The 26,810-nt window shown below is 55.8% G+C and overlaps 1 protein-coding gene across 1 annotated transcript; it reads left to right on the forward strand.

The window, feature by feature from the left end:
- The first annotated feature begins 4,053 nt into the window (after positions 1-4,053).
- On the forward strand, positions 4,054-26,810 carry LOC119108216 (helicase SKI2W). Its single transcript, XM_037231803.1, has 23 exons — positions 4,054-4,119; positions 4,614-4,708; positions 5,389-5,473; positions 5,691-5,913; positions 7,031-7,263; positions 7,621-7,794; positions 8,642-8,754; positions 9,346-9,577; positions 9,727-9,843; positions 10,916-11,052; positions 11,367-11,727; positions 13,384-13,494; positions 13,905-14,016; positions 15,201-15,320; positions 15,836-15,995; positions 17,254-17,365; positions 19,931-20,038; positions 21,007-21,205; positions 21,392-21,630; positions 22,362-22,512; positions 23,561-23,739; positions 24,707-24,844; positions 26,306-26,810. The coding sequence occupies exons 2-23, from the start codon at positions 4,614-4,616 to the stop codon at positions 26,507-26,509; spliced, it is 3,603 nt and encodes a 1,200-aa protein (XP_037087698.1). The 5' UTR covers positions 4,054-4,119; the 3' UTR covers positions 26,510-26,810.

A 26,810-nucleotide genomic window follows, 5' to 3' on the forward strand; every position in this document is an offset into this window, starting at 1 on the left:
GTTTCCTGACCAAGCAGTCATACTTCAAAAATGTCATTGATATACCTTAGGTAAACGAAAGTTTTTAGGCCCGATTTCTAATCGAGTTCTGTTTCCCATGCTCCCAATTACGCAACAATTTTTTTCCCAATTTCGAGCCTATTACCGTGCCTTCAGCTTGCGTAAAGCGAGCGCTTGATGTCAGGTTAAGACTCTTTTTCTTAGAACTAACTCAGTAACTTTCAGTGCGCTTTCCGCAGTAATTTTTGGGCGATGCGCGATGTTCTAGAACCACTCGACACGCCCCAGTCACCTCCCACAATGGTATACTGGGGTAGAGTCTATTCACATCTATGTACCCCATAGTCACAAATAAATATCCCTGACCTGGTGCCCATGTCCCTGGTGGTCTGACCTGGTACCCCTGCCCTTTGGTGATTTGACCTGGCACTCTTGCCTCCTGGTGGTCTGACCAGGTGCCCCTGTCCCCTGACGGTCTGACGTGGTACCCCTGTCTCCTGATCCGGTACCCTTTGTAATCCGGTACCCTTCGCACTGATGGTCTAACCCGGTACCTACCCCGTGATGGTCTTACCTGGTACTCCTGCCCCTGATGATCTGACCTAATACCCCGAAACTGCGAAACCAGTTCATAATGTACCTGCTGGGTTCATCTCATGTCTTGCTGTATGTATCTTCTTCTTTCGCTTTTCTCATATTGCTGAACAGCAGTCGTCGTGGGTGGTGTGAGAACGTTGGATTGCACCATCTATGATATACCTATACGTTTTTAGGCTTGTCATCATCCCCATGGACCGCGTAATCACGCGTAAGCGTTCCCTGGAATGGACACGACTTCGCGCGTCGGAAATGCCTTGGCTCTTCTCGGATATATGTAAAGCTCCTGGGCTTGTGCTATCGCAGACAACGTGCTCAGTACATCTGAATGTGCATATCTCGATGTAGATAGCCAGTTTGTAGAGGCCTACATTCAGGAGCAGATATGATTATTACAAGCCCATCCAGGGACCCGAGAAGACAGACAGCGTTTCCGTTGTTTGTTTCTAAGATGAATCAACAGTGTGCACTGACATCGTTCACCAAGCCATGATTGCTTGCGTCCGAATTACTGTATCGCTAGATGTGCCTACATTATCTCCTTGCTAGTCAAGAAAAATGTTGAGCGAGCTAAGACCTGTGCTGTATCTAAGCTAAGTAGTCTCACCAAATATCTATTGTATATTCCCGCCAAAAGTTCTCAATATGCGAATACTGACTTGGTAATCATACGTTTGCCTCGTGCGAAGAGGATGCATACAAACGCGCACAACTTTGTATGGAGCTAGTTCAACCAGTAACTCTGCACACAAATGTAATTTCAGGTTCAACTGTAGAACATTGCTTTAGCTGTTTATACCACATACCATGCTGCTGGTATATGATAGTGCTGTCAACATTCCATTCCACTATGGACGTTATTGCTCGCATTTGGATTCTTGTGGCATTAACTGTGCTTACATGTTTTGAATACCAGTTTCAGAAGACCTTAAATGGTTGTGCCTTTTCGTATATTTCGAGTGATCTCAGTACTCAGGGTGTGCCTGCGTTGGTGAGCGGGTTTTTGCCTGTGAGCATGTCTTCCTGACTTAGCGAGGTATGTCTTGATTGTGCCGTTCCAATGCGGTAGAAAAAGCCATGCTATTGTGGTATGGCCGCTATTTCTCGTGTCATGCATCAGTGGTAAACTCATACGGCTGCCTTTCCAGGCACTGCCGCAGAGCGACCCTCAGCTCCACTGGATTTTTTGTTGCGCACTGCTTGGATACGCAGCACACACATCTGTGCTGACAGGATATTGCTCTTGCTTACCGAAAACGTGTCCTGCCAAGTTCGGCTGACACCTCTCGCCTGCGCTGGGGCATCTCTCCCTATTATTGTTGCGTCTGCTGGATGGTTAACTCGAGAGGATATAGGGAGAGATGTTCCTCAGTCGAATGATTTGGAACGGGGATGAAGGTCCTATCACGAATTACCGCCGACCTATGATATCTATGCATTGCCGTCACACTAGCCTGTGGTGCTTCTGTTCCAGCACAGTTCGATATTGTTTACCGGTGACCTTCGCGTAATGACGGATGCTTAGAAGACTGCTACCATCATCAGTGGCGCAGGCAGGGGGAGCAGAGGGGTACGTCTCTTCCTCCTGAAGTCACATGGGGCCCGAAGGACCGTCGGGACGAACGATTTAGGGTCCGAATGGCTGGCCGGCGGTCATATTAGGGGTTCTGGGCCCCGGCCTTTCGGGCCGACACTTAAGTACCAGTCAGCTTTGCGCCGATTTAGGGTACCTGAGTCGATGAGGATCTCTTTGTCCGGCTGGCATCACCTGGGCCGGAGGGCCTATTTTTCAAGCGCGGACGATAGTATTGGCCAGGGCCCCTGAGCCAGTGAGGGGCGTTCAGTGCCGGCAACAGGGACCCTGTGTTGGCAAGAGGCCCAGAATCGGCTAGGGGACAGCGTCCAAGGGGCCCGAATGGGGGCCCAATGGGCCTTCCGAGACCGATTTTCAAAGGTCCGACTGGAAACCTTAATGGCCCAAAGGGTTTGAAAGGCTGGCTGTATCCACAAGCTCGTGCGCGTTGTCAAATGTTAAATATCCCGGCACGTGGGGCCGTGACCTGAAACGTCAGATGAAAAGACTTGCATTGCTTATTTCTTCTAGTTTAGGTTTGTACATCAAAGAAAATGTCTGAGGATCTTGCGTTGCTGGCCGGCGCTTCGCGCCAGTCCTCGCCTTGGAATATCGCATTGTATTTAATGGCCACCATTACGATCTCTGCTTTGTTCATCATCTTAAAGACCGATTAAAAGATGTGTATCAGGTATTGCCAACTCACATCAGTGAAAACAAAGCGACTACATGAGAACCGATGCGCACCACAGCATCGTCCAGCGCAAAGCGTGCTCCAGCACCGCCATGTTTGGTATCAACCAACTGATGTGGTAGCACAAGCACTCGTAGAGGAAATTCTCCACAGCCGCAGAAAATTTCTTAATAGCCACATCCATGCATCGTGGTTCAGGGCAAGACTCCTCGCACAGGAAGTGGTGCAGATATGTTTGTTGTGTTCGAAGATGTATTGTTGTGTTCGTTGACTGGAGTACCCGCTCAGCAGAGGTTCACGGGAAACACTGGGGGGGGGGGGGGGGGGGGGATGTTGCATGCACAGCGGTTGCGTCTACGTGCTTCGTAGATGGCACCCGAACAGTGACAATAAGATGGTGAAGCGACAAGGACTACCGGCAAGTGGCGCCGCCTCGCTGCGCGGCCGTAAGTGTAGTTTAGTGCACCCCTTTGCTTCGGGGTCAGATGACGTAGCGAGTGGCGCGAGGTTTGACGTGCTCCGCTGGAAGCCGCCTGTTTCGTCAACGGCGATAGTAGGAACTACTTTGAAACGAAAAAAAGCGGTATGTAGGAGAAAACACAAACGTCTCAAAGTCCTTTAATCCGCCGTCAATGCCACTGATGCTAAGCATTGCATCTCGAGACTCCTATCCCATTCTCCACATTATCCGGATACCAGTCTTTTCCATGACTGGTATCCGGAGTCCAGACTCCGTATACTCCGTGACTGACTGACTCCGTAGTCCAGGATATATCAGAAGCATGCTCAGCAAGTAGATAACACTCTTCTGTAAATTACATGCAAGAGTTTCTCCAGGCACGTTTCCCAATCGTTTCCTCATGCTCCCCACTGACCACCAACCGAACGACCTTGCCGCGTCCTAGAAGCGACTCGCATTCAAATGAGAATTGGGATCCCAAAATGGTGAAGGTTTTCTAGTCCCATCAAACGAACCAACACATACTCCAGAATATTTTTTCTAATTTTCCCCATGAATCTGAATGTGTATGTGTTGCCAGCTTCACGAACGTTTAAATTCTTTGCAGCACTTTAACTTCACCGCCTTCATGGCTCTTTGTAGATTCGATCATGGCTCTGCTGTCTCGAGGAATGGCGCGAGCTGTTATTGTCGTTTCGTTTATTTTGCTGAGCACCTCTCGCATTTTTGGGCCGGGTTAGGTGTCTTATGTTACGTGTTTCAATCAGCTGAGGTCTCGAAGAAACTTCCGCAAAGGTGAAGCTGTTCCGTGAATAGAAACTCGCAAAGGAAGTGAAGTAAATTATTTCCATCAATAATTGTAGCGTGGAAGTCTGCATTATCTTCTGCTACCTCGGCTCTCCCAATGTTCGTTAAATCTCTCAATATCCCACGCTGTCCACATTCAACAAGAATTATCAGACTGGCCTGTAATGGGGTCGAAAGGGTGTAGGGCACTAGCAAGGGGATATTTGGGAGGATAGCTGAGAAGTAACTGAAAAAGGTTTGCTACTACCTTGGGCTCATTGCATTTGCCAGCATTTTTGTGCTTTGACTGATGGATTGGTATGCCCCAACAAAGGGTTTTGGAAGTGAAGATAATAAATCCAAATAGTGAATGCTGCTGCTGCTAAATTAACTAAAGCAATGTTGGCACTTCACATTTGTGCAACTGTGTAATGTATGTGGCTGGTGGATTTGGAACAGGCAATCAAGATTTTGTAAAAGAATGTGTTTTGAAATCTTTGCAGATGCCAACTGAACCTCCTCCAACATTTTCTGCACTAGAAGAAAGGGTTGATCATTATTTGTTACATCCTGACAACCTTCCCATACATGATTATAGGTGAGCTATGGCTATCTGTATTAATAGTGGCTAGGCCATTGGAAACATGGATTGGAGAGCTTTGTTTATCTAAAGCACCTAACCATGAAAACCAATTATATATGCAGAGTTTGTATGGTCTTGCAAATGAAATTGAAATCTTGCTGTTACTTAAAGACTAAAGGGACTAACCTTATCTGGGATTATCTTTCTGTTTCATGTGCATAAAGTTAATACATGCTTTCCTGGTTAATAATATATCTCTTCATGTGCATGTTTGTCTGCTTCACTGTAGCCTTCATGTGTGAAAATGTACTAAGTTGGTACCTTAGCACATGTTCATTGAAGGCTGGCAGTACCAGCTGGCAGTACTTTTCATTGTGACATCCTTTTAGTGTATAATTATGGCTGAATTCAAAATGTGATGGAAGCAATATATTCTCTGTTTTAAATGCATGGGGCTTAAACATTGGTCTCTGAAATCAGAATAGTCAACCTTTTCTATGAAAAATTATGATAACAAGCTTTGTGCTAAAGCCCATTCCTGCAAAGGAATGAGCATTCAGCTCAGCATTCCTCCCCTCTCCAATAGTATTATTGTCATGGTCTTTGTTTCCCAGCATGTATTTGTGACACTACTGCCAATCTTAACACCTACACTGTGCCTGTTTGGGTTGTTAGCCTTGATTCTGTGTGAGCAGGTACTGTCAAGAGTATGTGGAGCCAGCAACAGACTTCACTGAGCTGCTGGCAGTTGAGCGGAGCCCTGTCTCCACCACCCTACAGGTAGGCCAGCCCTCTGACAGGTGCATTTAGCTCTGAAGTTTGCAAGAACACTGGAGCCCCTGTTTGCTCTGTGGCAGTTGATGGCACAGATGATTTGTGTCACCATTGTGACAGCTTAGTAGAGATGTGACCCTGGAGCTGCACAGGTGGATGGTGACCCAAGAACAGGGTGGGTCCAGGCACTCGCCGAGGTGGTAACGTGCCCTGGTCCGCGCAGGTGGACCGTGACCCGACCACAGGCGAGATCCGCGCGTTCACTGAGGTGCCCGTGGACCCCGCCGAGCTGGGCCGCACGGCGCGCAACTCGTTCTCGCTGCGACGTGCGCCGGGCCCGGCCGAACAGGACGTGCGGGGCGACGTGGCCAATTTCCCGTTCTGGCCGGGTGGCATGGCGCCGCCGCCGCCGGCCGAGCCCGAGCTGGAAGAGCTCGACCCCAGCGGTGAGACGGAACTGCCGCAGCGGCGCCGGTGGTCCTCATTGGCTCTCGCACGGCCGCTGCTCACAATGGTTGTCGGAGTGATGATCTCCATCACACTTCACAGGGAGAGAATACAACAGCTGATCCCTCAAATGCTGCATTCTGCCGGTTGCGTGAAAACAGCTTTAAGACTGGTGTGAGTCAGTTGAGATTGCACTACTCCCATCTCAAGAGCTCTTAGATCATGTAGCCATCGGGCTGCGGTGTGGCAGACCGGACTTAGACCACAGCTTTTGCTGGCTGCCTGCGCTTAACTGACGGGACTGGCGGCGCCTGACTGCCGGCACTGCCGGCACTTGACTGACAGCACTGCCGGCGCCTGACTGACAGCACTGCCGACGCCTGACTGCCGGCACTGCCGGCGTCTGACTGACGGCACTGCCGGCACCTGACTGACGGCGCTTCCGACGCCTGACTGACAGCGCTGCCGACGCCTGACTGACAGCACTGCCGGCGCCTGACTGACAGCGCTGCCGACGCCTGACTGCCAGCACTGCCGGCGCCTGGCTGACGGCACTGCCGGCGCCTGACTGACAGCGCTGCCGACGCCTGACTGACAGCGCTGCCGACGCCTGACTGACAGCACTGCCGGCGCCTGACTGACAGCGCTGCCGACGCCTGACTGCCGGCACTGCCGGCGCCTGACTGACGGCACTGCCGGCGCCTGACTGACAGCGCTGCCGGCGCCTGACTGACGGCGTGCCGGCGCCTGACTGATGGCACTGCGGCGCCTGACTGACGGCGTGCCGGCGCCTGACTGACGGCACTGCCGGCACCTGACTGACAGCACTGCCGGCGCCTGACTGACGGCACTGCCGGCGCCTGACTGACGGCACTGCCGGCGCCTGACTGACGGCACTGCCGGCGCCTGACTGACGGCACTGCCGGCGTCTGACTGACGGCGTGCCGGCGCCTGACTGATGGCACTACGGCGCCTGACTGACGGCGTGCCGGCGCCTGACTGACGGCACTACCGGCGCCTGACTGACGGCACTGCCGGCGCCTGATTGACGGCGCTGTCGACGCCTGACTGCCGGCACTGCCGGCGCCTGACTGACAGCACTGCCGGCGTCGGCAGAGTACCTGACGCTGGCACCGGGCCTCTCGGACGGTCTGCGCCTGGAGTTGGCCGAGCCTGACTGGGCGCCGGCCACCGACCCGACCGCCGGCGAGCCGCTGGTACCCGAGCTCGGCTACGACTGGGTGTGGCAGCGCGACTCGGCCGCCGAGGAGCCGTCGCTCGAGCCGCCGCAGTCCGGCCCGAGCCCCGCCGACCAGCAGCAGCAGACTGAGCTGGAGGCCGCGCTCACGGTCAGAACCAGCTGCCAACCACACGTCTCGCTGATGGGCGATGTCGACCTAGGGGCACGGCGACGGCGCTGGTTATTTTGAGTCTTGCGGTGGGAGGCAGCGACGTAAATGATGTTGTGGTAGGAGAACCGCGTATTGTGATGACGCGCTGGGCGCCATACTGATTGTAGGCATGAGCCGGGGACACGCGGCGCATGGACCTCGTAAGTGAGCGTTGAAACTGGGCTCTGTGTTGTGCTTGTCCGGTGGGCTCTACTGACCTGCCGTCTGTCGTGTTGGTCAGTGAGCGCGGTCCGAGCCATTCCGACGGGCTGGCCGCGCGGCCTCGTGATGTCCGAGCCGATGCCGTGCCCCCAGCCGGCGGTGGTGCCGGTGCTGGGCACCACGGAGGCCGCCCGGCCCGGCCGCCGCCTCAGGTCTACCAAGTGGGCCGAGGAGGTGGACATCAGCCGACCCATCGACGACTTCCACCGGCTGGTGCCCAACATGGCCCACAAGTTTCCTTACGAGCTAGACACTTTCCAAAAGCAGGTGAGCACGTGGTGCGAGGTGCTGGCTGGCGCTGCTTCGGCATGCACAGCCGCATGCACAGCCGCAGCTGCATGCTCCGGTAGCCGCATTGCAGCTTCACCAGTGCCAATAGCTCTCCGCAGTGTTTGACTTGACAATCTTGCATGCCAAATGAAATGTTTTTATTTTCGATGTTGATGCACTTATTATGTGCATGTATTGGTAAACTCGTATTTGTTATATATATCGTATATAAGCTCGTATATAAGCATGTATTGGTAAGCCTGTGAGCTGACATATCGGAACCTCTCAAGAGGTAGTCACTGCCATACACAATTCGTCCTACCACCGCTTCATCAGTCATTTTCGCTTCACAGCAGCCTGCGCGGGACTTATCTACAAAATTTGTGTTATCAGTAATGTCTCACCATACTGTAGCGCATGAGGGGACCGCACTTTTCTCATGCTTGGTGTGTGTCCCCTACCGGTTATTCGCGTCTACACCTACCGCTACGCCAACCCGAAGTGATATCCTCCCTCACGGAATTTCGCTCATCGGTGTGTGAAGGACAGGCCACAGGCGATAGAGACGCCAAATTTAGGTTAAGACATCAGCTGTGTGTATGTTGCTGGGAGGTCAGCACAGTATGGTGTGCTGTGTTTTGTTCTGTTTAGAGCGGCTCTAAGCTGACGCGCCGGCACGTGCCTGGCTGTATTCTGGTCTAAGAGCTTTGGGCGAGCGGTGACGTCGGCGGCTGTACTGTGGTCCGTACGGCCACTGTGCCAGCGTCCCCCGCGTGTGGGTGTCACCCGGCCTGGGGGCAGCGGCCGCCGCCAACCCTCAGCCGTGACGCCCCGCCGTCGGCAGGCCGTGCTGCACCTGGAGCGGGCCGAGAGCGTGTTCGTGGCCGCCCACACGTCCGCCGGCAAGACGACCGTGGCCGAGTACGCCATCGCCATGTCCAGGAGAAACGGCACCAAGTAAGCTGGCAGGGGCCGATGGGGCGGTGTGGGCTGCCTGCGCAGGATTGGGCGGCGGGACGTGTGTGACATCCTGGATCGGTTGGAAACGCTGCTTCCAATGGCTTTGTGAGCTGTTAAAACATCATGTGAGACTAACAGACAAAACACAGCTCGTTTCAACCATATGGGTGCCACGTAACCCACCGTCGGCGCGCCCTAAAACGGGAATAATCCTGTCAAACTTGCATAGGTTTGGGTTATACATTGAATTGGATGTGTACAATGTCTCTGCACTTGTGTCGTGCAGCGGCAGTGCGCAACTACATATTGAACGGGTGTTCACAAGCAAAATGTTATGATCGAATGTACAGATTGCACAATATCTGCAGCATTATATGATGCTCCTAACTTGTAACACGTTCCCATCTGGGAACAAAGTGACCAATGAATAAACGTTGTTTTGACGTCACAAATGAGCCTTTGTATGACCCCAAATGTCGTCTGTCTTTTGGCCACACACATCGCTGCAATCCGAGAATCACGGGTGGACGAACAGGGGGCACCAGCGCTCAACTTCGTGGATCAGCTGTGACCGGATCCCCGTTCCAGGACGGTGTACACCTCGCCCATCAAGGCGCTGTCCAACCAGAAGTTCCGCGACTTCAAGACCACCTTCAACGACGTGGGCCTGCTGACGGGCGACATCCAGATCAACAAGGAGGCCTCCTGTCTGATCTGCACCACCGAGATTCTGCGTTCCATGCTCTACAACGGCAGCGACCTGATCCGAGACCTCGAGTGGGTCATCTTCGACGAAGTGCATTACATCAACGACCCGGAGGTAATGCAGGGCCCGGCCTCGCACAGACGCGCACTCCTGTGACTGAGCTGTGACAGCTATTTCACCAGCTGACTGCTGATCTGTGTTTACAGGATGGTGTAGCGTGTTATTGAGCCTGCTGTGCCGTGACCGCGGACCTGTTTTCACAGCGTGGTGTGGTGTGGGAAGAGTCGCTGATCCTGCTGCCCGACACGGTGGGCATTGTGCTGCTGTCAGCCACCGTTCCGAACGCGCTAGAGTTCGCCGACTGGATCGGACACATCAAGGTGAGGCGGCCGGGGGGCACGCGGCTGGGCCATCCCACCCCTGGTGTGGTACACGACTGGGTCCGAGCTCGTGGGTGATAGCTAGCCAGTCAGTCCAATCGGTCTAACCGGTTCAGTCAGTCCAGTCAGTCAGTCAGTCAGTCAGTCAGCCTCTGTCAGGCGTGTTAAGGGCGGGGCCTGTGGGAAACGGGACGGCCCACATATGTGTCCACAGGAGGGCCTGAGACTGTGGGACAAATGCCACGTGAAAACCCGGAAATAGCAGGCCAGAGTCTTTAGATTTCGGATAGGACCAGCAGAACCCCGCCAACGGATGTCGACTGCGTGCTGCACGGCTAAGAGAGCAGCGCTTCGATCGCATGTAACTGCCGCCAGTATCACGACATAGCCTGGTGACCTTCAACGGCAAATAGCGCGTCTTGAACACAGGCTTATGTTTGACAGCTGACAGCTCACATGGGCGCGAGGTGGAACACAGTCATACGTAGCTGTACCGGTATCAGCTAAATGTCCCATTTAATGTTCAGTAAAGGTCATGGAGCCAAGTGTCTTCTAAAGGGTTGCCATTGAAATTGACTTTACGGTGACTGATCAGGGCTGGACTTAAGTCAGAGGTCGGAATTGGAGTCACCAAGTTGCGTTGAGCTGATGGTAGTGAGAATTGGAATCAACTTCATGCGTTGTCAGACTTGAAATAGATTCCACTGAAGTGTAGTCAAGCACGAGTCCGCCGGAACATACGCCATGTTCAGTCCACAACCCGCGACCAGTGCCATTCGCTTTTGAGACGGAGCTGGCCCTCCGATCTGCCGTCGGGGCTGAACACGTCCCGTCGGATCGGACACGTCCCGTCGGATCGGACACGTCCCGTCGGATCGGACACGTCCCGTCGGATCGGACACGTCCCGTCGGATCGGGCACGTCCCGTCTGATCGGACGCGCTCCCTCTGACCGGGCGCGCTCCGTCTGATCAGACACGCTCCGCCTGATCGGACACGCTCCGTGTGATCGGACACGCTCCGCCTGATCGGGCACGCTCCGTCTGATCGGACACGCTCCGCCTGATCGACAGAAACGGAAGCTGCGGGTGATAAGCACTGCAAAGCGGCCCGTGCCCCTGGAGCATTTCCTCTACACGGGCCAGGGCGGCAAGTCGAGGGACGACAGGTTCCTCGTGCTGGACTCACGGGGCCAGTTCATCACGCCAGGGTAAGCGCTTGATATTGGCAAGCCTCCAGCGGCGTTGCCACTGGGCTACGGTGCTGCGGAGTTCAGTACCGCCAGCTGCTTCTTACCGTGCTTATGTAGTGGTTGGTAACGCACAATCCCTGGCCACCGGTGCATGCGTGATATTTTCGGAATAAATTAGTTTTTTGTCACGGCAGGACTTTTGACATGGCTGGCTGGAGACAGGATGTACCATGTCCGGGTGTGAGTAGCTTTGCATAACCAAAAATTGGGTAATTAAACCATTTAAAAAAGACCGCAAGCCGGTGTATCTGACTACGCGAACCCGTTTTCAGGTACCTGCAAGCGATGGAGGCGAAGAAGGGCGCTATAAAGAAGGGCGGCACGAGCGCTAGGGACAGTCGGGGGGCCCGCGGCGCTGGTGGCGGCGGCAGGGGCGGCCACGGCGGCCACGGAGGCGGCCATGGCGGCGGGCCGCAGCAGGAACGTAACACGTGGATCGGTCTGGTGGAGCACCTGCGCCGCCGCGAGCTGCTGCCAGTGGTGGCCTTCACGTTCTCGCGCGCGCGCTGCGACTCCAACGCCGCCTCACTCACCTCGCTGGCGTTGACCACCGAGCGCGAGAAGAACGAGATCCGCTACTTCTTCAATCGCTGCCTGCAGCGGCTGACAGCACCCGACCAGAAGCTGCCGCAGGTTAGTGGCGGGCACGCCGCCCAGTTCAGCATCTGTCCGATCAGAAGCTGCCGCAGGTTAGTGGCGGGCACGCCGCTCTGCTCAGCATCTGTCCGAGTGATATGCGAACGGTTTGTTATACAAATCTGTCCCAGAACGGCATCGACCGAACCGCTGGAAAACGGTCGTCGGCTTGCAATGCGTCTTGTCGGTGCATCCAGCCCGCCGCCACCGGTATGCCCGCCCGTCGTTCAAACACCACTCAGCAGCAGCCGGGGGGCCGTGTACCGTCTCGGAGTTTGTGGTGGCGCTCAGCCGGGCTATTTGGGTAACGCGGTCCGCTGGAAGGGTGGTGGTGGGGAGGGGGGGGGGGGGGCGGAGAGGAGCGGTCCACAGCCGGCGTGCGCCGCCGCAGCTGTCTGGGTGACACGGTCCCTGGGAGGCGGGAGGGGGTGCTCTGTCGGCTCTCTGGGTGGCACGGTCCGGGAGGGGGAGGGGGTGCTTGTTGGCTGTCTGGGTGGCACGGTCCGCGGAGGCGGGAGGGGGGTGCTCTGTCGGCTGTCTGGGTGACATGGTCCACTGGGAGGCGGGAGGGGATGCTCTGTCGGCTGTCTGGGTGACACAGTTGGACACGGTCCGCTGGGAGGCGGGAGGGGGTGCTCTGTTGGCTGTCTGGGTGACATGGTCCACTGGGAGGCGGGAGGGGATGCTCTGGCTGTCTGGGTGGCACGGTCCGCCGGGAGGCGGGAGGGGGTGCTCTGTTGGCTGTCTGGGTGACATGGTCCACTGGAGGCGGGAGGGGGGTGCTCTGTTGGCTGTCTGGGTGACATGGTCCGCTGGGAGGCGGGAGGGGGGTGCTCTGTTGGCTGTCTGGTGACATGGTCCACTGGGAGGGGAGGGGGGGGTGCTCTGTTGGCTGTCTGGGTGACATGGTCCACTGGGAGGCGGGAGGGGAGGGGATGGTCGGCTGTCTGGGTGACACAGTTGGACACGGTCCGCTGGGAGGCGGGAGGGGGGTGCTCTGTTGGCTGTCTGGGTGACATGGTCCACTGGGAGGCGGGAGGGGATGCTCTGTCGGCTGTCTGGGTGGCACGGTCCGCCGGGAGGCGGGAGGGGGGTGCTCTGTTGGCTGTCTGGGTGACACAGTTGGACACGGTCCGCTGGGAGGCGGGAGGGGGTGCTCTGTTGGCTGTCTGGGTGACATGGTCCGCTGGGAGGGGAGGGGGGTGCTCTGTTGGCTGTCTGGGTGACGCGGTCCGCTGGGAGGCGGGAGGGGGGTGCTCTGTTGGCTGTCTGGGTGACATGGTCCGCTGGGAGGCGGGAGGGGGGTGCTCTGTTGGCTGTCTGGGTGACACGGTCCGCTGGGAGGCGGGAGGGGATGCTCTGTCGGCTGTCTGGGTGGCACGGTCCGCTGGGAGGCGGGAGGGGGGTGCTCTGTTGGCTGTCTGGGTGACATGGTCCACTGGGAGGCGGGAGGGGATGCTCTGTCGGCTGTCTGGGTGGCACGGTTGGACACGGTCCGCTGGGAGGCGGGAGGGGGTGCTCTGTCGGGCCGTCTGGGTGGCACGGTCTGCTGGGAGGCAGGGGGGGGGGCGGGGGGGGGGGGGCGAGCAGCGACGCTCAGCCGGGCAGGCGCTGCTCTGTCGGCTGTCTGGGTGTCACGGTCCGCTGCCGCAGGTGACCCAGATGTCGGAGCTGCTGGCGCGCGGCGTGGGCGTTCACCACAGCGGCATTCTGCCCATCCTGAAGGAGGTCATTGAGATGCTGTTCCAGCGCGGCCTCGTCAAGGTGACTGGCGGGCACGGGGTCCGCCCCCTCAAGGCTGTCTACCGGAGCTGGTGTCGGGCGTGCCCAACAGATTGCATCTGAACCGCGCCGATGCACACCCTCTGCGCGATAGTGCGCGCGGAGGAAATTGATTTTGTTTTGAGGCGCATGGTTGGGTGTGCGATTTGGATCTCATCTGTAAGCGGGCCACGGCTGTTAGTTTGTGCCAAATCTTGTTCGCCACTGGCATATGTTCGTTTTCACGTACCCTGTATTCTAGAAGTCACCTTAAGGACCGCTTCGTTTTTCAGCACAATTTTGTCACCAGCATATTGTCTTCACCACGTTTCACAGCTCATTGTATGCCCTTTTGAGCCATGATGTTTGTTCCCTCCGGGTGACCGTCTAGCGTGGTTTGTCCCACACTGCAGCTTCTGTTTGCCACGGAGACGTTCGCCATGGGGGTGAACATGCCGGCCCGCACTGTGATCTTCGACTCCATCCGCAAACACGACGGCAAAGGGTTCCGCACCCTTTTACCAGGTGGGTGGCAGGCCCAGCCGGACTCCTGGAGCTGGGGCGGCGGCGACAGATGCTCAGGAGTGCATTTGGGTACAGAGCCTCTAATAGCTCAATTACCCCGGCGTTCTCTGTTTGCTCTCATCTTACAGGCGTACGAAGCCCCAAGCTACAGAGGCTACCAAAATCCACCGGATCTCGCTCTACCGGCGTTATGCGTCCGCTGAGTTTGTCGTGCGCGGGACTACACTGAGCTGTAGAGGCTACCAAAATCCACCGGATCTCGCTCTACCGACGTTATGCTGCCGCTGAATTTGTCGTAGGCGGGACTACATGGAGCTGTGGAGTCCACCAAAATCCACCGGATCTCGCTCTACGGACGTTATGCGTCCGCTGAATTTATCGTGGGCAGGACTACGCGGAGCTATAGAGGCTACCAAAATCCACCGGATCTCGCTCTACCGACGTTTTCGTCCGCTGAATTTGTCGTAGGCGTGACTACGCGGGACACTGCCGTACACTGCTCATGGGGTATGCGGTCTTTTGTCTTGGTTCTATTCCGGTCATGCTGGGCGCTCTCTTAGGAAAGAGGTGTGCGAGCTAATTGCTCGGTAATCTTTGTTATGCCTCTTACACAAATTGTTTGGTCATTGTCTTAAAGAACTTGTAGTGGCTTATAGATTGCAGCTTTATTGTTGGCTTAAGGTTATTCAAGTGAACATTCTTACCTTGGGTGTGACTTAAAACGCGAGGGCAAAATGTCTTGGCCTCCAGTTTGATTACCCTTAGGTACGTATTACGCTTTTCATGTTACCCTTTATCAGTCCTGCGTCACTTGCACTTGAAATATTTAATGATATCTTCCGGCCATTTTCCTTCCGTTTGGCACTGGTCGTGTCACACTTAATTTGAAATTATGTGCCTTTTTCCAACGGCTCATGACGGAGCTTCAAGACTGCTCGTGCGCAAAAAAAACTGCGTACACCGGCAATCGTTCAAAGGTGTGAAATGCACTCGTTCCTCGTCAAGATGCCTGCAGTGCATCAAGTTTACGTGGGACATCAACTGGCGCTGCTTTGGTAACATTTGATTACTCCAGGCCGACGTCGCTCACTTTGTAAGCACTGTGCGGAATACCTCCCGGATGGTGTGCCCCGTGGAGGCAGCAGTCGTCCGTCGGTTGGCCGCAAGTCCTTCCTTTGTTTCAGGCGAATACATCCAGATGGCGGGCCGAGCAGGCCGGCGGGGTCTCGACCCCACCGGCACCGTCATCATCATGTGCAAGCACGAAGTGCCCGAGAGCTCTGAGCTACAGGGCATGATGCTGGGTCAGTTCGGCTTTCTCTGCAGCTGGGGTGGAACGTCCCCTCATGTCCGGGGGCCCGTTGAGCGGTTATTGAGTACCGCGACTCGCTACTTCAGCGGTTTCGGAGCGGGTGCACACTCCAGTCTTAGTGGGTGTTTGCGACCGACCACGAGTGCAGGGCTGGCATGGCTGCTAGCGGATCGGGGGATGGATTACTACGGCAGTCTTTTGGCCGTATGCCAACGTGGGAACCTACCTTTCGGTTTGTCCGCTGATGTGTATGTCCTGCAACATGGCACGCAGGTAGAAACTCCAGCCGCCGACCGATCTACCGGTGGCTGAGCGAGTGATCACAAACCATGCTGCTGATCATGTCCGCCAGCGTGGGCTTAAGACGGCGGAGTCCCTGGCACTGGACACAATCTCTGTTGTGATACTGTTACTTGTAGGGATGGTCAGTGATGATATACAGAGTTTCATGTTTCCAGTTCGCTGTATGTTATGTTATCACTTCGGACGGTCTTGCTTTGTCGACAGGAAAGCCAACACAGCTGGTGTCGCAGTTCCATCTCACCTACAGCATGATATTGAACCTTTTGCGTATTCAGCAGCTGCGAATCGAGGACATCATGAAGAGTAGCTTCGCCGAGGTCGACGGTCAAAAGACACGGGCTGAAAATGAACAGCGGCTGTCTAGGTGCGTCCCTTTACTGGAGAATGTCCAGCAGATTAGGATTGATAGAGCTTATATTTTTCCGTTATTAGAATTTTCTTGCGACTTGAGTGCCACTTATTTTGTGAAGTACCTGCAACCACCCAGGTGTTTCGTTGAGAAATATGATATGAGATGAAATTATACATGATTTACACTGTGTTAGCATGGCGAGCTCATCAGCTGAATGCTCGTGTACGTGGTTCTTACTCCAAGTGACTTAACGCCTGCTTGGTTTTCTGGCCTGTTAAGGTCATCTGTTTACTTCTATGCGAATCTCGTGATTAACCCGTAAAGCCGATGCCTCATAATTTGTATTGCGTATAGGCGTCTTTACCAAATCTTCTTGGTAAGGATTTCTCATTCCAGCTGGTTTTGTTGCCATGTTTTTCACCTCAATGTTAACCGAATTCAAAGACAAGTTAAATGTATTTTTTCTGGCTTGCTAGATTGTGACATGTTGGTGTATGGCGTATTTTGCCGTATACTGGACTGTTGTGAATGGTTATAGTTCTGTGCCCGACTCCGAGCCAGGCAACCCAACATGCCAACGGCGAATGATCCATTGCATACTTGCTTTCGTTTTGCCGCTTTTCCCTTTCCTTAACTTTTTCGACCTTACCCTGTTCTGAGGCGCCGTAGAGGAGGACTCATGTAGCGGCCATGTCTGCTCGCTCAGACCTGTCTCATCAGCCTGTGCAGTCGGCGCCAGCATGGCAAGCAGTTGCGTTCCCTCAGAAAAAGTCCGCTGTACGAAGAGTGAATATTACATCCTGCTATTTCACGATGCATCCAACCTGTTTGTTGTGATCATAGTTAGATGCTGCATGTAGCGCGGAGGGACGGACCGCCAGACGATTGGCCTGGGTCCGGCCCACAGCTGAGGGACGGGTCGCCAGGCGAGCGGCCTGGGTCCGGCCCACAGCTGAGGGACGGGTCGCCAGGCGAGTGGCCTGGGTCCGGCCCACAGCTGAGGGACGGGTCGCCAGGCGAGCGGCCTGGGTCCGGCCCACAGCTGAGGGACGGGTCGCGAGGCGAGTGGCCTGGGTCCGGCCCACAGCTGAGGGACGGGTCGCCAGGCGAGTGGCCTGGGTCCGGCCCACAGCCGAGCTCGCGGTCATGAGTGAGCCCGCCGCCAGCTGCGCCTTCTCGTCGCCCATTGCGAGCAGAGCGGCAGCAGCGGTGGCAGCCGGCCGTCGCCGGGTCGTTTGCCGCCACCTGACCCCTGACCGGGCCTCTGCAGGCTGCAGGCGAGCGTGGAGCAACAGCGGCCGTCGGTGGACAGGTCATGTGCCGACATCGACCCGTTCTTCACCGCCTGCCGCGACTACCTCCAGATGCGCGACGATGTCCGGGTGAGAGACGCCCTCGCGCGGCGGACCGCCAGGCCGCCGGTCGCCGCCTGCTCAAAACCTCGCAACCTAGTCCCTGGCAAGGGTCTAGGCTATGCTATGCCGGTTGCGTCTGGAATTACGCTATACGCTGTTGTGGTCTTACGTAACTGGCTTTTTGTAGGTAGCAATGCACATCAGTGTTGGAAGGAGAGAGAGAGAGAGAGAGAGAGAGAGAGAGAGAGAGAGAGAGAGGAGAGAGAGAGAGAGAGAGAGAGAGGAGAGGAGAGAGGGGAGAGGAGAGGGAGAGGGGACAGGAGAGGGAGAGGGAGAGGGAGAGGGAGAGGGAGAGGGAGAGGGAGAGGGAGAGGGAGAGGGAGAGGAGAGGGAGTGAGAGGGAGAGGAGAGGTAGAGGAGAGGCGAGGGAGGAGAGGGAGAGGGAGAGGGAGAGGAGGGGAGAGGAGAGGAGAGGGAGAGGGAGGAGGTGAGCGGGAGAGGAGAGGGAGAGGGAGAGGGAGATGAGGGGAGAGGGAGAGGGAGAGGGAGGGAGAGGGGAGGGAGAGGGAGAGGGAGAGGGAGAGGGAGAGGAGAGGGAGGGAGAGAGAGGAGAGGAGAGAGAGAGAGAGAGGAGAGAGAGAGAGAGCGCGCGTGCGTGTGTGTGTGTGAAGAAACTTATTCTACTATGGATCTAGGCAAGTTGTTTTCTCCCAATGTATTGTTGTAAAAAATTAAGCTTCTTATGCAATTCGCCCGAAGTCACCAACAAGTCGCCTAGTGGGCGGCGCAGTTTCGGAAAATAAGTTTGAATCTGACCAGTGAAGAATGAAACAAAAGAATGCCAATGAGTGTGCCACAGATGGCGACCTACTCACGCTCCACCACTGTCACGCTACTCACGCTCCACCACTGTCACGCTACTCACGCTCCACCACTGTCACGCCACTTACGCTCCACCTAGTAACGGGCTTTAAAAACGGCAAAACCTGCATGCCCTCAACCTTCCAATTCCCGGACAACACACGAGGCCCTGTATGTCCCAGCCGAACAATAGAGACAGACAGCACTCGTAACTTATTTACCGAGCCAACGCAAGTACAATGTCTGACAGACCTGTCCGTGCCGGCCAAAAGGAATCGGATTCAGTCACTCCGCTGACTCCAGTGGATAATAAAATGTATTGATGGATTTTGTATGCGCCTTAACCGACATTGCGAGATATGATAGCTTTTGTTCCAAGTTACGGACGTTTTTGCCATAATTAATTCCGCTCCTTCCTCAATTTGTCAGACCAAATGAATGGGCTCATGTCACTCTAGTCTCCTGAAGTTTTTGCCGGAGTGAGATGGCTGTCTCTGAACAGTTTTTTGGCTATTTAAAGCAACGTTTTTCGTCTGAAAAGGATTTTTTAGAAAGCTTCAATTACCAGCTTTAATTTCATACCTTTAAATGACAAATTTAATGTCGTTTCACTCCCTGTAGCTGTCCTGTTAGCTGTATTTACATTGTCGTACTCCGGATACCGAGAAGTGGCCAGAAGTCCAACCACAGGGCGGTTCCGGACGGCTACAAATAATTCCTTCGCAATTGTGATACCATCTCTATGCAGCTTCCTTCGGAATGTTCACAAATATGTTTTAAGGCCTGAGCGCGAGCATAATATTTATGGTCTTGACAAATCAGTCAGGAGGAGGCGAGTCATTTCAACCAATCGGAGAGTTTTGCTATGTTCAACGTTCAACATGAGCTGGGAGGCGGGCGCAAGCCACTGAATAGTTAAGACGTTTCCGACGCAGAATTGTGGGTGATTCTGACATTTGCATCGTCATGACAGAGTGATGGAGCGTGATTAGGTGGTCGTCCGTGGTAGGTGCTTGGGTGTGTGGTGCTTGTCACCGTTCGTTGCATCCTAGGCAGTTGATGCGGTTCGTAGTTAATGGTAGGTTAGATCATGTTTGATTTTGAGTTGGTCCGCATATGGCATAGGAACTGAGAGCTTTACTAATCTACGGACCGGTGCGATTCTGTTTCTCGTCTCTCATTTCTCGATATTGTTCAAAGATGGTTTCATTCAAAATTCGTCCCTTTTATTTTTCACATTTCCAATCATGATTTGTGGTACAGCTAGGTGGCAACACAGGCTGCTTGCTATTGGGCATTCGAGTCTGATCGGTGCACGATTTGTGCTCTTGCAAATATCGATGCATGGCTCATGATTTAAGCAGCACGTCCCAAGCCGCTGTACCTTCTAGTTTCATTTTGTCCTGAAACAGAAAGGAAAAAGGAGTTTTTCCTTTGTTACGCCATGGTGGAGTACGAAATATTTCATTTTACCCAGTCATAATCCTGGAGTGCAAAATGTTCTGAAACTCTGTACATGATGCCAGGAAGCGTTGATTTTTCCAACACTATCTTGCACATTGCAGTGATTGTTTCAAGTCGTTTTTTTATAGTTGAACCCACCGTAAGGTTCAGGAGCCGTGGCTGTTTCGAGCCGCGTCTGGTGTCTGTCAGTGCCGTGGCGCCATGCCGAGTGGCAGGCACGAGGAGGCCGTCCTCCGCCGCTGACTCGCGCATGCCCCATCCCGTCAGGAGCGGCTGTACGCCACGAATGCCGGCGTCAAGGCGTTGGAGAGCGTCGGCCAGCTGGTGGTCTTCTCCACGGACACGCTGTCCCGCCGGATCGGCGTCGTGCTTCAGGTGGCTGCGGACGGGGCGGCCGCCGGCGTGTCTGGCGGCCAGCCGCGGTGCGGGCTCCAGCGCCGCACTGGTGCCGTGTCTGGCGGCCGGCCGCGGCGCGGGCTCCAGCGCCGCACTGGTGCTGTGTCTGGCGGCCAGCCGCGGTGCGGGCTCCAGCGCCGCACTGGTGCCGTGTCTGGCGGCCGGCCGCGGCGCGGGCTCCAGCGCCGCACTGGTGCTGTGTCTGGCGGCCAGCCGCGGTGCGGGCTCCAGCGCCGCACTGGTGCTGTGTCTGGCGGCCAGCCGCGGTGCGGGCTCCAGCGCCGCACTGGTGCTGTGTCTGGCGGCCAGCCGCGGTGCGGGCTCCAGCGCCGCACTGGTGCCGTGTCTGGCGGCCGGCCGCGGCGCGGGCTCCAGCGCCGCACTGGTGCCGTGTCTGGCGGCCGGCCGCGGCGCGGGCTCCAGCGCCGCACTGGTGCTGTGTCTGATCAGCCCGGCAGATACAGGGCGCGGACTGATGGAAATGGGAAATGGGCTTGTTACGTGTGCGTCATTGGGCGATTTCGCGTTAGGGTGATACGTCACTAAAGGGTCGGGTCACAGAAGGGCCCGATTCAAAGCTGACGTCAATCAGTGGCAGAAAGAGGACCTGCCCATGGTCAAGCCACGAATAGAAAACTGAAAGGGGTAAGTGTCGTTTCTGGAGATGTACACGCCGTACAGTGTTATGTTTCAACGAACTTGAGCGAGCTGTCAGCCCTGCGCTGCCCTCTGAAGTGTGACTGTTAGGGGACTTACGTCGTGCCCGTGGCCGTCACTTGGCAGGCGTACATTCCTCGGGCAGGGGTGTTATATCCACCCCCCCCCCCCCCCCGCTTTTCCCCTGTGAGGACGGTGTGCAGTACGTGGGTTCGGTCTTCGCGGGCCGGCCCGGACCGTGGCCACCCTGGCAGACCCAGCTGACCCGGGCCGACCCTGGCCGGCCGCAGTTCCAGCGGTCAGCCGGCCACACGTTCTCAGTGCTGGCGTGTGAGGGCGGCGTGCGGCCCGACGACACGTCTCCGGTCGCCTGGCGCATGCGCCAAGCCGTCTCGGACCAGCTGCTGGAGCCGGTGGGCCCGGCCACCTACGGCCTGCACACGGTGACCCGGGCAGACGTCGACCAGCTGCTGACCAAGACGGTCAAAGGTGAGGCGGCCGCCGCGCCGACCCGCGTCGGACCTGCGGCCGGGTGCGGCGGCTCCGATCCGGCCCCTCGGCAGTCCTGATCGTAGAGTAGGTCGTGCCTCTGCTCGCTGCCATCCCATTCTCACCTTTGTTACGGTGTATGATTCTTACGGAGCTTACTGAGTTATTTGGTTGCGACGCCCGCAGTGGAGGCCTCCAAGGTCGTGGACGACATCAAGAGGCGGCAGCTGCCGCGGTTCGCCGACAACCCGCCGTCCGAGTCGTGCGCGCGCGCCATCCGGGAGCTGGCGGCGGCCGCCGGCGTCGCGGCCCGCCAGCTGCACGTCAACCAGATCGAGCTGGCGGACGACTTAGCCAGTCTGGAGCGGCTCCGGCAGCGTCTGCTGGAGTTCGAATGCATCCAGAGCCCGCTGTTCCCCGAGACGGTGAGCGAGTCATGGCAGTTGGAGTATGCCTAAAGCCAGCTGTTCCCGAGACTGCGAGTCAGTGCAGTTGGAGTATGTCTAAAACCGGCTGTTCCCCGAGACGGTGGGTGAGTCGATGCAGTTGGTGTGTGTCTAGAGCCGACTGTTTCCCGAGACTGTGAGTCAGGCATGAATAATCTCCAGCCATTCATGTGTAAGTTGTTCTGGCGAATCTTCATTAACCTGTGAGAACGTGTGTCTGGTGCGTGTTCTGTGTGTCCCTATGTAGGTTTTAGCGTAATTTGGTGGTCGTCGTTCTCATATATCTTGTAATGACAATATCCAAGGACCTTAGGACAATATTTAAAGGAGTTATTATTGGTTATATCGTTGGGGTCGAGGCAAATTGTGAAGTACATGAGCTATGAGAGCGCGATCTTATTGTGTTTGTGCCTGACAAGCCGGTGCGTGCGTGCGTGCTTGTGTGCTTGCGTGCGTGCGTGCGTGGGTACGCGGTCCACAACCACACAGCCAACTGTGTATACCCCGAGCCGTGTTGCCGGCTCCAGCCTGGAAGCTGACTGAGCCGTGGCAATGTTTCGTTTGTCAGCTGGCTCGCCCGTACTAACGGTGGTTACACTGCCGACGGCGCCCTGATGTGCTCTGCGAACGTCTCTGTGTGACGCCGGGCTGGCCGCCGGAGCGCGAGCGCTGACCGGTGTGTGTGTGTGTGTGTGTGTGTGTACCGGCAGCTGGAGGCGGTGAGCGCGTACCGCGCGGTGCAGGACGAGATCGCCGACCTGCAGTTCCGCCTGTCGGATGCCTCGCTCCGGCTGCGCCCCGAGTACCAGTTGCGCGTTAACGTGCTCCGCCACCTCAGCTACGTCGACAAGAACAACGTCGGTAAGTGGCCGCCGCATGCCTGCCCGTGCGGTCTGAGGAGGCCGGGGGGAGGGGGAGGGGGCTGGTGGCTCCAGCTGCTGAGAATGCTCTAGAGCACATTTACCTAAGTCGATGATGCAGGGACGTTTTGTCTTTCAGGAACACAAAATTTTATACTTGAGCTGTGATTCGTTTGTAGCGATTTGTAAATCGTTCCATTTTGATGCTTTCGAAAATGCGCAGGAAAACAGTGCCTGTACTGTTCCCGTCTTTGCTGTCATGACTGATGCGTGATGTTGCTGGCTGTTAATGTTCCGACAGAGTGTTGTACGCAGATATAGGAAGAGGGCGCGATAGGACCCACGCTTCCCGAGAATGCTTAACTTCAAATTTGTTTCGGCACCAATCTTTCTGAGATTGTCTCCTATCTGTGTGTTATGGAATTCTCTTTTTGGACATTCCACGCAGTTCCCCTCTGTCCTCCGATTTTGAAACTACACTAGCGAGTGCTTCTTGCATTTTCATTATGTTATTCTTGCATATAACTATTGATGGCAAACTTGGTGCTAAAAGCCAGCCGTAATTGATGTGTCGGTAAATAAGTAAATGACACCGTGTGGCAGATCCGGCGATGGCGTGTGTCAGGAAAGAGCGTCAGCGGCCCGGGATCTTTCATGACTTTTGCCATATGCAGTTTTGTATTCACTGCGCCCGGATGTTTATATGTTCTACGTTTTGTTCTGCTGAATGCCTCTGCGGCGCTGTGAAATAATTTTCATTTTCATGATGTCAGTCAGCGTTTCGGTACGCTTTTCCCCTGCGCCATTGTGCGCGTCAACGCGATATTGATCTGAACGAACGTTTCGTAAAACGCCAAGTGCGGAGAATAGCCTGGGACCGAGTTGGTGAGGCTCTTGCCGAGCTGATCGCCATCGATCACTCTGCACAAGCTATGCGGGCTCGATCGTGGCTGAAGTCCTGTCTGAAAGGCCGCTGGTCTGAGCTGCGGCTCTGCGCTGAGGCGGGCCGCGGAGCGTCCTCTGACGCTCTGCGCCCGGCCGTTTCACAGTGAAGATGAAGGGCCGGGTGGGCTGCGAGATGGGCTACCGCGAGCTGCTAGTGACGGAGCTGGTGTTCCACGACGTGCTGACGCGGCGCGAGCCGGCCGAGATCGCCGCCCTGCTCTCGGCACTCGTGTTCGAGCAGAAGCGCTGCAGCGAGCCGCAGCTACTGCCGGCGCTCGAGAAGGTAACGTGTGGCACGTGTCAGCACCCGAGCCGTTCGCGGTGACAGAGCTGGCGCCAGCACCGCAGCAGGGAAAATATGGCGCCTATCAGAACACTTAGACCAGAGCGGACGTCAGCACCCCAGCAGGGAGCGTGCTGCGCCTGTGAGCTTATCGACCACTCAGGTGCTCAAGAGCTGACTCCACGGCGCCGGGCTATTGGACCCTTCACGGCGCCTGGGTATCCCTGACACTAGTACTAAATAGCCGTGCCTTACGTCGTGTAATGTTTTGTGTGTTGTCCAGCTGGCTCATCAGGAGTGTTGTGCCGCCGCGCTGGTCAACGTCTGGCGCCACTGTGTCCCGTGTGACCGCCACTGTGTCCCGTGTGACCGCCACTCTGCCCCGTGTGACCACCGCTGTGTCCCGTGTGACCGCTACTGTGTCCCGTGTGACCGCCACTCTGCCCCGTGTGACCACCGCTGTGTCCCGTGTGACCGCTACTGTGTCCCGTGTGACCGCCGCTGTGCCCCGTGTGACCGGCACTGTGTCCCGCGTGACCGCCACTGTGTCCCGTGTGACCGCCACTGTGTCCCGTGTGACCACTGCCGTGTCCCGTGTGACCACCGCTGTGCCCAGTGTGACCACCGCTGTGCTCAGTGTGACCACCGCTGTGCCCCGTGTGACCGCCGCTGTGTCCCGTGTGACCGCCGCTGTGCCCCTTGTGACCATCGCTGTGTCCCAGTGTGACCACCGCTGTGCTCAGTGTGACCGCCGCTGTGTCCCGTGTGACCGCTGCTGCGTCCCGTGTGACCGCCGCCGTGTCCCGTGTGACCACCGCTGTGTCCCGTGTGACCACCGCTGTGCCTCGTGTGACCGCCGCTGTGTCCCGTGTGACCGCCGCCGTGTCCCGTGTGACCGCCGCCGTGTCCCGTGTGACCACCGCTGTGTCCCGTGTGACCGCCGCCGTGTCCCGTGTGACTACTGCAGGGTAAGGAGGAGCTGATCAGTGTGGCCCGGGAGATCGACCACTGCCAGAACGAATGTCACCTGGGCGACGCCGAGAAACACGAGGAGATGCTGAACTTTGGCCTGGTGGAGGTGGTGTTCGAGTGGGCCCGAGGCATGGTAAGAGGGCACCGCCCGGGCGTAGTCAGCTTGGCCGCGCTCGGCAGCGAGAATTTCCTCTTCGATGCTATCGAGGAGACTGGAACCTCCTGCTAGCTCCGCCTAAGTGCTTGTGGATTGAGAGGTTTCGGGCAAACTAACAAGAATTTGAGAACCTCGGGTCATTGAGGCGGTTGGGGTCGGTGACTCGTGGATGGAATATTCGGGTGATTCTTTGAAAAGGGCTGCAGATAATGTTCCCTATTCCTGTTCAGGGCTACAATTGAGGTTTACTTGCGACATGAATGTTAGAGCTGTTTAGTGAACTTTGGCAATCCGAAAGTTAATGCGAAACTAAAAGGCCACGTTTATGGAGGGAGGACATCTGATTGCATTGTGTGAGTGCATCACAAGGCGGTTCCTCAGTGTAAATCGTATGTAATAACATTGTGCGGTTTCGGGTGACCCCACGTGCTTTTACAGCGGTGCAACGAAATCAGTACGACAAGTAGAGTTCTGGGCGAGTATGAATGTATTTGAGCTGATTATTATAGATTTGAGTTCCGCCGTGAAAATGATTTTAAGCATTCACGAATGTCGTTGGATGGACGTAATTGTCTTCTTGATTTTCTAAATTAAAAAGTATCAAACTGCAGAACGCCCATTGTCATCCACTGCATCACATGTGCAAAATATTTTGAGATGTTATGAGATAAGCGACGACAGTGTTAACGATTGTGTTCGTTGCACATCATGCTTCCTTCCGAAAGGCGCCGCTTATCGATCATTTAACTTGCAGAATGGTAGGACGAAAACGGAGATTTGTTTTCATATCAGTTGCAAGTCGACCCAATTATACGAGCATGACATACCGGGGGGAATAGGTCCAAATTCCAAAGACTTGCATGAATGGCAGGAGCGAAAGAGTCCAGATGAGGTCCGAATTACGTGATGCAAGCAAACCCGGATGGCACCGAACTGGAGTGCAGGGATCGAATTCTATGCTGTTCAAATATAGTGCAATTAGATGTTAGAAGTTGTACCGCGTGAATAACGGACAGTTTGGCGTGGTGTTACAAATTCACATGAAGTGCCATAGCAGGCGCCATAGAGAGTACGAGTGTTTCCCATTCACCAGAGCACAATAATGTCAATGTCAAATTAATAATATTAATTTTGTATCGCCTGATCCGCCGATCGCTTAACGCTAGGATGATATGCGGTATCAAACCATATGTGGAAAAAAGAACGTAGGCTGTGGGCAACGCCCCTCTAATAGTGCTGAGCTTGTGTATTTCAAACGGGGAGCAGAATCAACTGCGCAAAATAATTGACCGTGCGGTCGCGTTCATCCGCGCCTTTTGCCGTGTCTGGCTGCCTGGCCGGTGTCACCGGGCACCTGCCAGCTCCCTTCACTTCCGCCGCTGCACCGCGCTCGGTCTCGGCTTCGGCCCGGCTTCAGCGCCATCCGGTCTGCCGCAGACGTTCAACAACATCGTGCAGCTGACGGACGTGCAGGAGGGCATCATCGTGCGCTGCATCCAGCGGCTGGATGAGACGCTGCGCGATGTCAGGAACGCCGCCCGGACCATCGGCAACCCCACGCTCTACGAGAAGGCGAGCCAGGCCAGCACCGACATCAAACGCGACATCGTGTTCGCCGCCAGTCTGTACACGCAGACGTGATGGCGGCGGTCGGTCTGTACACGCAGACGTGATGACCGATGCCGGTCTGTACATGCAGACATGGCCATGGCTGAGCTCCCTGTCCGTGTCTGCGAGAGGAACTCATTCGCCGGTTTGTGCAGTGTCGAGTGCTTAACTGGCTGACCGTGTCTTTCGCCTATGCCAGCAAGGAATTTCTTCAACTTTTTTAGTAGCGGGGCTACGCTCTGTCTGGACTCCTGCCGGCACCAGCCTGTTAATAAGTTGGCTATGTGATAAATATGTATTTGACTGCAATGGGGTATGGTCGTGAAATCATGCT

This window comes from Pollicipes pollicipes, unplaced genomic scaffold (assembly GCF_011947565.3).
Source record: "Pollicipes pollicipes isolate AB1234 unplaced genomic scaffold, Ppol_2.1 Scaffold_2555;HRSCAF=2994_pilon_pilon_pilon, whole genome shotgun sequence".
NCBI lineage: Eukaryota > Metazoa > Arthropoda > Thecostraca > Pollicipedomorpha > Pollicipedidae > Pollicipes > Pollicipes pollicipes.